The sequence below is a fragment of the Epinephelus moara genome, chromosome 15, assembly GCF_006386435.1.
Source record: "Epinephelus moara isolate mb chromosome 15, YSFRI_EMoa_1.0, whole genome shotgun sequence".
In the NCBI taxonomy this organism is placed as follows: domain Eukaryota; kingdom Metazoa; phylum Chordata; class Actinopteri; order Perciformes; family Serranidae; genus Epinephelus; species Epinephelus moara.
The window spans coordinates 6,795,659-6,806,899 of NC_065520.1; the positions used below are offsets into that span (position 1 = coordinate 6,795,659).

The 11,241-nt window shown below is 39.2% G+C and overlaps 1 protein-coding gene and 1 long non-coding RNA gene across 5 annotated transcripts in view; one reads left to right on the forward strand and one right to left on the reverse strand.

Moving 5' to 3' along the window:
- The window catches only part of LOC126401733 (uncharacterized), a 15,501-nt gene extending 10,617 nt beyond the window's left edge, over positions 1 to 4,884 (reverse strand). Inside the window, exon 1 of the long non-coding RNA XR_007571117.1 lies at positions 4,838 to 4,884. This is a non-coding gene — a long non-coding RNA (uncharacterized LOC126401733). The remainder of the gene's footprint in view (positions 1 to 4,837) is intronic.
- LOC126401731 (OX-2 membrane glycoprotein-like) lies at positions 40 to 10,419 on the forward strand. Of its 4 annotated transcripts, none has more exons than XR_007571116.1 (6): positions 40 to 528; positions 801 to 1,139; positions 1,331 to 1,639; positions 1,730 to 1,823; positions 1,968 to 2,030; positions 4,083 to 4,668. XR_007571116.1 is itself a non-coding variant. In XM_050063197.1 (6 exons), the coding sequence occupies exons 1-6, from the start codon at positions 474 to 476 to the stop codon at positions 7,006 to 7,008; spliced, it is 987 nt and encodes a 328-aa protein (XP_049919154.1). In that variant the 5' UTR covers positions 40 to 473; the 3' UTR covers positions 7,009 to 10,419. The 4 variants fall into 4 exon arrangements, 3 of the variants coding, with proteins under 3 accessions (XP_049919154.1, XP_049919153.1, XP_049919155.1); XM_050063197.1 differs by lacking the exons at positions 801 to 1,139; positions 1,331 to 1,639; positions 1,730 to 1,823; positions 1,968 to 2,030; positions 4,083 to 4,668 and adding exons at positions 5,529 to 5,867; positions 5,966 to 6,253; positions 6,373 to 6,466; positions 6,606 to 6,668; positions 6,861 to 10,419; XM_050063196.1 differs by lacking the exons at positions 40 to 528; positions 801 to 1,139; positions 1,331 to 1,639; ... (1 more) ...; positions 1,968 to 2,030; positions 4,083 to 4,668 and adding exons at positions 5,141 to 5,246; positions 5,529 to 5,867; positions 5,966 to 6,274; ... (1 more) ...; positions 6,606 to 6,668; positions 6,861 to 10,419.
- Positions 10,420 to 11,241: the final 822 nt, after the last annotated feature.

Sequence of the window (11,241 nt, forward strand, 5' to 3'; positions counted from 1 at the left end):
CTCCCGGACCAAAACATCAGTTTCCTCCTGGGAGAAGTTTGGCCGTCTGACGCTGCTGCTCTCTTCTGCCATGGTGAATTGAGTAAACTCTCATTACGCCTTCACGCGGCGCATTTAAGGGCGAGGAGAGGGGCTCATTTGATTGGTGTGATGTGTGTAAAACCCACTCCACGCTTTCTCTCCTCCATCTTCCCTCCGTCCCTCCTACCGGGTAGGAGGGACGGAGGTGGGAAAGAGGAGTAGCTGCGCCAGGGCGCACGGTGTGCCAAACTTACAAAATCCGCCTGGCCACACCCAGTTGGCGAAGCGCAGGCGTTTACGTACTCCAGAGATCACCTTTACATTGTAATTTTTATAGTGAAACCACCACGCACAGAGATAATGGTTTAACCGATCTCCTCACCTGCAGTTTTTTGGATTTAAGCTTTATTTTATACAGTCTATGATCTAAGCAAAGCAAGCATAGCAACAACATGGCTAACGGTGCAGTCCTGTGTCTCCTTTTTGTGTCGGGGTTCTGTCAGAAAGGTAGGATAAATATAAATAATATTACACGTATTGGTTGGTTTGAAGTCTATTTGTTTTGAATAGGTTAAACTGCATTCACACGTGATAACACTGTTCAGTTAATAGCATTAATATTAGGGTCCTTTCTATTAAGCTAGCTTGTCAGATTTAATCACTGACTTGTAGTTGCTTTTTGAATTACAAGTCACAATGCTGAGCAGCCAGTAGAGATCTGTTACAGAGACACACAGTTGTTTCCCCCTCATAACTTTAAGTTCATTTCCTCCCTGCAGGTCTAGCAGCTGTGATAGAGACTCAGCAGACTGTGATGGCAGTAGTGGGAGACAAAGCCTGCTTAAACTGTCAGCTGATGCAACCTAAAGATGTTCGTCAAGTGTCATGGCAGAAAGTTTTACCTGACAAGGAGCAGAATGTCGCTACTTACACCAAAAACTTTGGTGAGAAAGTGAATCCTGACTTTAGAGATAAAGTGGAGTTTAAATATGCTGGACTGCAGAACAGCTCCATAGTTATCAGGAGGGTGACGGAGGAAGATGAAGGATGCTACCACTGTGTGTTTTACACCTACCCCGATGGAGCTTTCTTTGCTAGAACCTGCCTCCAACTCTATGGTAAGAACCTTACAGTGTTATATTAGGGACATGTTCATCCTCAAAGTGATTATAAAAACATCTTTACAGGAAAGTAAAAAGTTAATCCTTTCCTCTTCACACCTTAACATGACAAAAAGTATAATGTCAGAAGCTGATGTCTTTGTAACGACTTCATTCATGTGATGTTTTTAAATGTGTGGTGTGTGCAGAGCTGCATGAACCCGTTCTACATGTCAGAGAATCAAACTCTCCTGAAGAGGCAGTTGTGTCCTGCTTGGCCACAGGTCGACCTGCTCCCACAGTAACACTGACTGTCCCTCACTACAACTCTACCAGTGTCACCAACACCAACGCTACAGTCACTGTCACCGCTACAGCCGTGCTGCCTCGTCTCCATGGCAACAGCACACAGGTTGGATGTGCAGTGCGAGTGCTCTCTGGTCCTCAGATAGAGGTGTTTACCATGATTCCTGAGGTCACACTGTCGTCTGCTGATGGTGAGAAACACCTCGGCGTCAGTAAGTGAACCTTTATGTGGTCTCATGTCAGTCTCACCATTTGATCTGTAGTTGCTTTATGAATGTTTACTAACTTTACTCTTTTTGTAGACTTCATTTTGATCACTGTGTTGGTCGTGGTCATGTCCTGTGTTTGTGTTGCTGCTGCAGTCATCACCTTGCTTAAACGAAAACATAAGAACAGGTATTTTTAGACTTTTAACTCAACACCTGTCTTGTTGTAACACCAGTGTCTCACATTTAATAGAATAATGATTGATTTTGATCTTTTCAAACAAAACCCACAAATAAACGTTTGTTCAGCACTGACTTTTCTTAAATCCTTCAGGCTGTCATAGAAAAACTGTGAGGAGAACAAGGCGTACCAAACAAGCATCCAAGACATCGAAGAGTAAGACACTTTCCTACCGTTGCAATTAATGGTAATGCTTTAGATTACAGCCCGCAATTTAGTTACAGTGTAATCTGTTGTACTAATGGTATACCAGTGTAGTACGTACCAATACATATATGTGGTACAGGGGAACAAGATGTTAAGTTATGGAATAAGGGGCTAACAATTCATGAATTTACAGAGAACTTATACAATAGGTATTTTTAACTACTGGGTACCTATTCTATTATAACAGGGTATGTGCGATCTACTGATCAATAATATGGAAGTTTGGGGGGAATTTAGAGAGAACATAGGGTACTTATTCTATTATTACAGGGTACAGTATGACAATAAATTGGGGGGAAGATGGAGTGATGACTTCTGCGGCAAGTAATAAATCAGATGTGATTTTATTTCAAAATGACCTAATTACAAACAAACAGGCAATCTACATTGTTCCTTTATATTTTTAGGGGGTAGCCTACACAACTACAGGGTACATCTGTGCGTTTACTTTGGAACAAAGGTCCAGGTGACAGTATGTTGTCATGGATACTGCGGCGTCTGAAGACCGTCTCAGCTGTCCCTCACCTCACCAGCATTAGCCTACATTAGCCTACTGGACGCTCGTTTATGGCTTCATGACTCCGCTTGCCATCGGCAGACAGAATTCACCCACCCTAGATGTGACTCACTTGTGTTTTGGTGTAAACACGTTGACAATTTTTAAGTCAATAAAATGTTGCAGGTATTCTCCCTGGCAATTGTGTTCGCCCGGCATTACGGCTCCTCAACATGCAAACTTACCCTTTTCCAGCTCTGTGCACACTCTCCTTTCATCCCAGGAAATAAATACAAATATAGCAAGATAAAACAAAACGCATGAATCACAACGCATATAAATGGTTAATATGCTTTACTTTCAGCTTACTGTGCAGTTAATTTAGTTTGTTCTTCCATGTTTTGAGGCAAGTAAAATCAAAACAAACCTCTCACATTGTTCTCTGTATATACAGAACAAGTGATAGGCTATATGCAGTGGTAGTTTTCCTCTTGTTACTTTAAGTTACAGGGTAAGTACAGGATATGCAGGCTGTAATATTAAATATTAAATGTTAACTGTACATTGTGCATCATATAAAAACAAAATATTACATCCTAACTTAAAGCCTTTATTTAAAGAGGCAACAGATAGGATTCGGTTTTTTTAGCTAGGCGCCACCTAGCGTCAGCGGTGTTGCTCGCACTGTCGCAACGACCAAATTGACCATGGGGATCAGAGATAATCAATAAAATGTAGGCTGTAAAGCCACCAGTATACCTCTGTGTATATGTAGAATGAGAAGCTGTGTGGACCCTATACTTAATAAATGAGTAAAGAGACTGAGCAACAATTATCAGATTTATCTGAAGAAAAAACAAATGGTAATGCAAATAATTATACCAGAATGCACAGTACCAGTACAAACAACTCACAGTAAATTATACCAATATGTACAGTATCAGTACAAACAACAGTAGACACGTAAGGGATAGAAAACAATACTCCAATACTTCCATAGGCTATTATTGATCAGTAGGTCGCACATACCCTGTTATAATAGCATAGGTACCCAGTAGTTAAAAAAACCTATAATATAAATTCTCTGTAAATTCATGAATTGTTAGCCCCTTATTCCATAACTTAACATCTTGTTCCCCTGTACCTACATATATGTATTGGTACGTATTAAACCTGTTCACCGTTAGTACAACAGATTACACCATAACTACCCAATAGTTACGGTGTAAATTGTGGGCTGTAATCTAAAGCGTTACCCAATTAATTAACACAATTATTTTCACAAATGACTTAAATGCTCTTTGTGTATTTGAACATGGAATCATTATTGTGCACTCATTGTCAGCATTTTAGTCCTCATATTCAGATGAATATTTGTGATAATTAACTATTTAGTATAATTATGTAGTTGCAATCATATAATTATATAGCAATTATATAGTAAATTATAGTTATAGAAATATGTATCATATAATGTAATTATTTGAGTCTTTTTCTACTTCAAGGGCCCACACACGTGTAGACATTAAGGACAACAAGCAGACAGAACAATGGACAACTCCTGAGAAAAATCAGACCAGTGACAACCCAAAGCTGTCACCTTCTTTTCTAACCATGCCAACAATTAAGTGACACTGCAGATCCTGTGCAACATCCACATTTAGCCATTTAGCCAGAGAAAAAAAATGTTTTTTACATGTGTAAATAAGTGTGCCAATATTTAACAAAAACTGTGGGATAAAAAAAGTCAAGCGGTTACATTAAAAGTTATGCATCTCTGATACAAATGCTCAGAGAATCAGATACATCTTATCTCTTTTATTTCTTGATTTGTAAAACTGTAATGTGCATTGATAAAACAAAACCGATTCCTACCTGGACACAGGTCAAACTACTGTCTGTGTTTTCACTTCCCATGAAAAGCAGATTATCTAAGTGTAACTGAATCTTTCAGTCTTTGTGTTTAACTCTCTGAACTTTTGTATGTTGTATTCTGTCAGGAACAGCTTTGTACTTGTATCTCAGGGAATCAAACTCTCCTGAAGCTGTCTTTGTTCATTTTTGTTTATTTGAAATAAACGGTGTTTTTTATCTTCCCACAATTTGTTGTTCTTCCGTCATTTTTAAGTTTTTTTTTCTTTCATATACATGATTTTTGAGGATTATCTGAGGTTACTTTATTACATTATATGGCTAAACATTCACCGGAAAGAATATTTAACAAAAAAGAAAATGCGTACATTTTTACAGTTGTACACACTTGCTGAATGTTTCTTTGGCCTTACTAATGACGGTGCAAGAAGAAAACGAAAGTAATGTGTGAGACTCTCATCTCTGTCTCCGCCTGACTTGTAGTGGACCGTACCACTACGCGGGGACCATTGAGACGTCACGCGCTGTTTATACAACGGAGAAGAGCAAAAGAGTATCGTTTACCAAGTCGACAGTTTATGTGATATTCAACGGAATTAATAAGAACATTATTACAAGGCATATATATTTTCTAGGGACTACCTTATGGTATTTTTTATAGTGACACCCACGCACAGAGATAATGGTTTAACCGACCTCCTCACCTGTAGCTTTGAATTTTAACCGCTCTTTTAGCAACAACATGGCTAACGGTGCAGTCCTGTGTCTCCTTTTTGTGTCGGGGCTCTGTCAGAAAGGTAGGAAATATAAATAATATTACACATAATATTTCACGTATTGGTTGCTTTTAAAGCCATTTGTTTTGAATAGGTTAAACTGCATTCACACGTGATAACACTGTTCAGTTAATAGTATTAATATTAGAGTGCTTTCTATTAAGCTAGCTTGTCAGATTTAATCACTGACTTGTAGTTGCTTTTTGAATTACAAGTCACAATGCTGAGCAGCCAGTAGAGATCTGTTACAGAGACACACAGTTGTTTCCCCCTCATAACTGTCAGTTCATTTCCTCCCTGCAGGTCTAGCAGCTGTGATAGAGACTCAGCAGACTGTGATGGCAGTAGTGGGAGGCAAAGCCTGCTTAAACTGTCAGCTGATGCAACCTAAAGATGTTCGTCAAGTGTCGTGGCAGAAAGTTTTACCTGAGGGGGAGAAGAATCTTGCATCTTACAACAAATACTTTGGTCAGAAAGTGAATGATGGTTTTCAGGATAAGGTGGAGTTTAAAGATGCTGGACTGCAGAACTGTTCCATAGTTATCAGGAGGGTGACGGAGGAAGATGAAGGATGCTATCGGTGTCTGTATAGCACCTACCCTGACGGAGCTCTCATAGCTAGAACATGCCTCCAACTCTATGGTAAGAACCTTACAGTGTTATTAAAGACTTCTCCATCATCCTTAAAGTCTGTCCTGTAAAAAGTTGATGTGATGTTTTTAAATGTGTGGTGTGTGCAGAGCTGCATGAACCCGTTCTACATGTCAGAGAATCAAACTCTTCTGAAGAGGCAGTTGTGTCCTGCTCGGCCACAGGTCGACCTGCTCCCACAGTAACACTGACTGTCCCTCACTACAACTCTACCAGTGTCACCAACACCAACGCTACAGTCACTGTCACCGCTACAGCCGTGCTGCCTCGTCTCCATGGCAACAGCACACAGGTTGGATGTGCAGTGCGAGTGCTCTCTGGTCCTCAGATAGAGGTGTTTACCATGATTCCTGAGGTCACACTGTCGTCTGCTGATGGTGAGAAACACCTCGGCGTCAGTAAGTGAACCTTTATGTGGTCTCATGTCAGTCTCACCATTTGATCTGTAGTTGCTTTATGAATGTTGAGTGTTAGTAATTTTCCTCTCTTCTCACAGATGTCACTTTGATCATTGTGTTGGTCGTGGTCATGTCCTTTGTTTGTGTTGCTATCATTATCGCCGGCCTACTTATTCAAAAACATCGCAACTGGTAATTATAAACTTTAAACACCTGCCTTGTTGTAACACCAGTGTCTCACAGTTAATATAATAATGATTGACTGAGATCTTTTCAAACAAAACCCACAAATAAATGTTTGTTCAGCACTGACTTTTCTTAAATCCTTCAGTGTGTCACACAGAGACTCTGAGAAGAACAAGACACCACAAAAAACAACCAAAGACACTGAAGAGTAAGTCACTTTATTCATTTTTCATTTGTGCTTTCATCTGTACCTCCCTAACTAATGTGTTAACATATTTGTGAAGTCAGCCATGATACACTGTACTCTTCATGGACCATTATGTGTTCATAGTCAGCATGTTTGTCATCACTGTTGTTCAGAGTGATTTGGAAACCGACTAATACCTTGTTTTATCTGAAGGTCCAAAACACCTTTACTGAATCAAGAGAACGAGGTGCGGCAACGGATGTCCACTGGGAAAAAGAAAGAAAATGTCTCCCCAAAAGAATCATCTCTGAGAGCAGGGTGTCAGCGACAACTGAGTCAGCAGTTCACCGACACACAATGACCCCTGCCTCAAAGCCTAAAATCGTGTATAAGATGAATGTTTGAGTACAACACAGAGAACATGTCTGTCCCAGTTAAAAGATAATGGCCCTCATTTATCAGTCTATTATACAAATCAGTGCAAATCCAAGGACAGAAATCATCTGATAGGGTGTGCTTGTAATTCAAGAAACGTTCTTATCTCGCCAATCACAGCATAGGAATGATCAGGTGTTGACATGGCAGCTAAAGACAATCGCCAAAAGAAAATCATCACTCCAGTCAGCAACTCAATGGACAACTGAACTCGATGTGGGAATATTTAATTCATGCATCCATTATATTTCAGTCTTCATATATACGTTAATATGAAATATGAAGTGACAAACACCGCACTGGATATAGTCTAATAACATTTTTCCTCAGTTAGATCTACTAAAACTGCGTACAGGAATAGAGACTTGATGTGAGATCTGACCGAGGCCTCCACCGGTCTGTCAGCTACTTAAATTTACACGACCATCAGAAGCATATCTACTGTAGTAACGGCTCTTATGTAAAAAGTCAAGAACAGCCATGCTTGCAATTATTACTTTTAAATGCTGTTTTCTAGCGATCTTGATCTAATAATTTTGTTTTCTTCAGAAATGAGCTTCGTTGTTATAACAGCATTACAAAATAATTGGAAGCACAGCTGTTTCCAGCTTCTACAGAGGAGTCTTGTGTTAAAGGTACATTCAATAAAATTACAAATGTGCCATTAAAACATCAAATTTAAATTAATTTTGTCTAATAAGCAGCATCGTGACTCATTAAAGGGACTGTGGGGATTGAATATGTGCACTATTACTTTGGTAAAATATTTAACAAAATAAGAGTACAACAGAGAGTCACTGAAACTTTTAAAAATGATTCAATAGGTCTTAAAAACTTTTAACCCTCACAATTTATGAGAGGATTTAGAGCCAGATGAGCTGTGAAAAGAAACTGGCAATTGATTAAAAATCAATACTGGAAGTACAAATAATTAGGGTCTGGGCAGCTAAGCTGCCAGGACACTATTGTAATCCTAGGTATTCTTCTTCTTTCTTTCTTCTTCCGAGGAAATCATATTTCCCGTGGGAGAAAACTCACCAAACTTTGCACAAAGGTCCAGTCTCATGCTAGATATCCTCAGCTGTAAAGTCAAGCCAATAATCCTGATGGTGGCGCTACAGCAAGCGTCTAAAGTTCAAAACTTTGAAAATTCATAACAAATCAACCATACGTGCTACAACTTCACAACTTTCATCAAACTGTAGCCCCAATACTGAAGAAACTTTTGTACATTTAAACCTATTAAAAATTATGAAGTTCATCACTCTGTTTTTTTCAAAAACTGTAAAACTTCTTAAACCTATCTCCTCCCACAATTTTTGCTCAATTGACACCAAACTTGCTACAGAGCATCTTCAGACTGTCCTACAAAAACTATGTTTCTCAGATTTTTGATTTATCAAAAATTGAGCCTACAGTGCATCAAAATGTTTGACTGTAAACGGTACTGTAAACATATACATGCAAATTCTTGCTAAATAAATCTTCAATGTTCATGAAAAAAATTACAAAATTCTATTCATTCAATTCATGGTAGATGATGTTTGGCAAATTTCAGAATTGTATCTCAAAAACTGAATTTTTGACAGCATTTTGAATTTTGCTCAAATGTGAACAATTGGAGTCAATGCAAAAATGGCAATTTTAAACATCAGTTTTTCACTTATGGAGCAAATCAATCATTGCTACAAACAAATTACCAACATCTCCATGCTGTCTAGATGCAATATGTGTATTTTCAGATTTTTGTTTTGATAACTGAATTTTTTACAGTGGTTTGAAATCTGCTTTTCCATGCATGGATGGCTGCTAAACCTGCACGTCTGGCTTAGTCAATTTGTGAAGCTACACATGAATTTTCACTGACTAATTAGCTCAGTGAGATAGAAATTGATCCTCAGTCTCAGAGGTTGTGAGTTCCAGCCTCAGCTGGTACAAAAGGCAGATTGTGTTGCTAAAATCCTAAATGTCTTCCAATTCTTCTGCTTGTTGCTCAGAATTGCCTAAAAATGCCCGCATTCGACCCATTGCTGCGCAGCAGCCATAATTTGTGATGTATTTCTTGCAGTTCATTGAATGTCTGTAGCAGATTTTTAGCAGCACAAGCACAACATGGCCACCAGAGGTCATGCTTTCCTTCAGTTTACCTAAAGAAGAATTAAGGTCTAAAACCCTACAATTTAAAACTGAACTGAAAATAAAACATCTGTGTTTCTTTGGCTGGGAAAATAAATGCAGTCAAAATGGTAATTCTGCCACAATCTGAGGGTGGTTTTGACCTGCCACACTCTAAAGTTTACTACTGGACGGCTCACTTAAGCATCGTATCATGGTGGGAAAAGGGCCCAGCAGCTGACTCAAGTGGCTGCCCAGTATGGCAATCACTAGAGCGTGTTCTTTGCTTCTTGCCCTTCTTAACAGCCCCACCAAAACATCTGTCTTGAAAGTGTGCATAAATGCTCCGTTAACTCTAGACGCAATGTGATACTATTTAAAACAGTGCATTGACTGTTCTACTCCAAAGACAGATTGCATTAGACTTTCCCTGTTTCCCCCCTTTGTAGAAGATACAAATAGGCAGATGGGACATCAAGACATTCTCTTTGAACATGTCAGGAATTGTTTATTTACTGGAAAAGTATACTTGAATGTTTCTCTAATGCATTTGAGGGGAACTGGGAACCTAACCCACTAGCTGCTGTCCTAGGGGCCAGCAGGAAGGAGAACAGCTTTTCCAATCCTGATAGGAGAGGAAGATGGAATGACAGGAGATAAATTAGGCACACCTGTGAGCGGGGGAAGGGGGAAATCCATCAACAAGCTGCATGAAGGAGAATGGAGAGGAGTTAGAGTGGTTCAAGGAGAGGAGAATCAAAATTTACTTCAGTTATGGACATTCTTTGCTCAAAAACCTCAAACGGAGAAACATAAAATTAAAAGTAGAGTGAGCAGTAGTTAAATCAAGGATCATCTGGGCCACATAAACGTTCTGGATAACAAAGCTCCTTGAGGAAGTGTGCTGATCCCAGATGAGGTGGAATGAAAGGACTCTTCATCTAACTGTGTCACCTGTTTGGATGCACCGGTGGACTTCTTTGCAGTGTCCGTCTGATAAGTTCTCTTTTACTGCCCTCTCCTAGCTTCTCCCTTACTCACAGTACTTACTTCTGCATTGAATTGACGTTGCAACTAGGCGTAGACTCTGCGTCAACATGGAGCCTTTGCTGTAAGTTGTGGCAACACAGACCTCCTGCCTATTTTTGTAAGCTGAAATCATTTCCCTCAGTAGAAACGAAGCTTAATTTCACAGATAAGAAACAATAAATTGTGAAGACAATAAAGCCTCCACAAAATAGCATCTTAAGTCGTGTGTGTGATTTATCCTGGCTTCATATGCGCAGAGGAAATCTCTGCTAGCTGCTAGGCTAATTCATACAATGTAAAATGCAATAGACTTGTGCTAATAACGTTAGCATTTTGTATTTGTTTGGAAAACGTGTTTTGTATTAGTCAGTTGTTTTGTCAGTGAACTTTGTGAGTTGTGATGGTGCCAAATTACGTACCATTACCTTTGTTGAATGTTGCTGTTGTCCCTGGCTTCATATGAGTAGAGGAAATGTCCACTAGTTGCGAGGCTAATTTATACAATGTAAAATGCCATAGGCTTGTGCTAATAATATTAGCATGTTGTATTTGTGGGGAAAAGATTAACTCAAGTGTTTGTCTGTGAATGCTGCGAGTTATAATGAAGCCAATTTGTGTACTTGTGTTTGAAATTGTCTCTATTAAGCCATGTTTAATGTGTGTTTTGGGTGTGTTTTGAATCAACTGAACTTCACTAGTGTTTTGAAGGTGTAACTGCAGAGTGACACAGACACCACACACAAGTTTAAATGCTCACAATGGCGTAGGCGACGTGCGTAGGGTCTGCCGCACTAGTCGGGCCGCTTCACACCAACATATGATATGTAGATAAGGCAGCTGATGAATGTATTGTACATAGAAAGGTTATGGTTCCCCTAATAACGATAAGATTCAAATATTTGTCAAGTATCTCAAGGGTAGTGAATTGCAATGGTCTAACTGAGTAGCAGTACATCTTCTATCACTGTGTATATGTATTTTATTTAACTAGTAATAGTTTATGTTTTTCTACCTG

Bases quoted from the DNA above. Each gene is read 5' to 3' on its own strand.
- LOC126401731 (XM_050063196.1), top strand. From the start codon at position 5,192: ATGGCTAACGGTGCAGTCCTGTGTCTCCTTTTTGTGTCGGGGCTCTGT. The intron at 5,247-5,528 runs GTAGGAAATATA...TCCTCCCTGCAG, and splicing joins GTCGGGGCTCTGTCAGAAAG to GTCTAGCAGCTGTGATAGAG. The intron at 6,275-6,372 runs GTAAGTGAACCT...CTCTTCTCACAG, and splicing joins TGAGAAACACCTCGGCGTCA to ATGTCACTTTGATCATTGTG.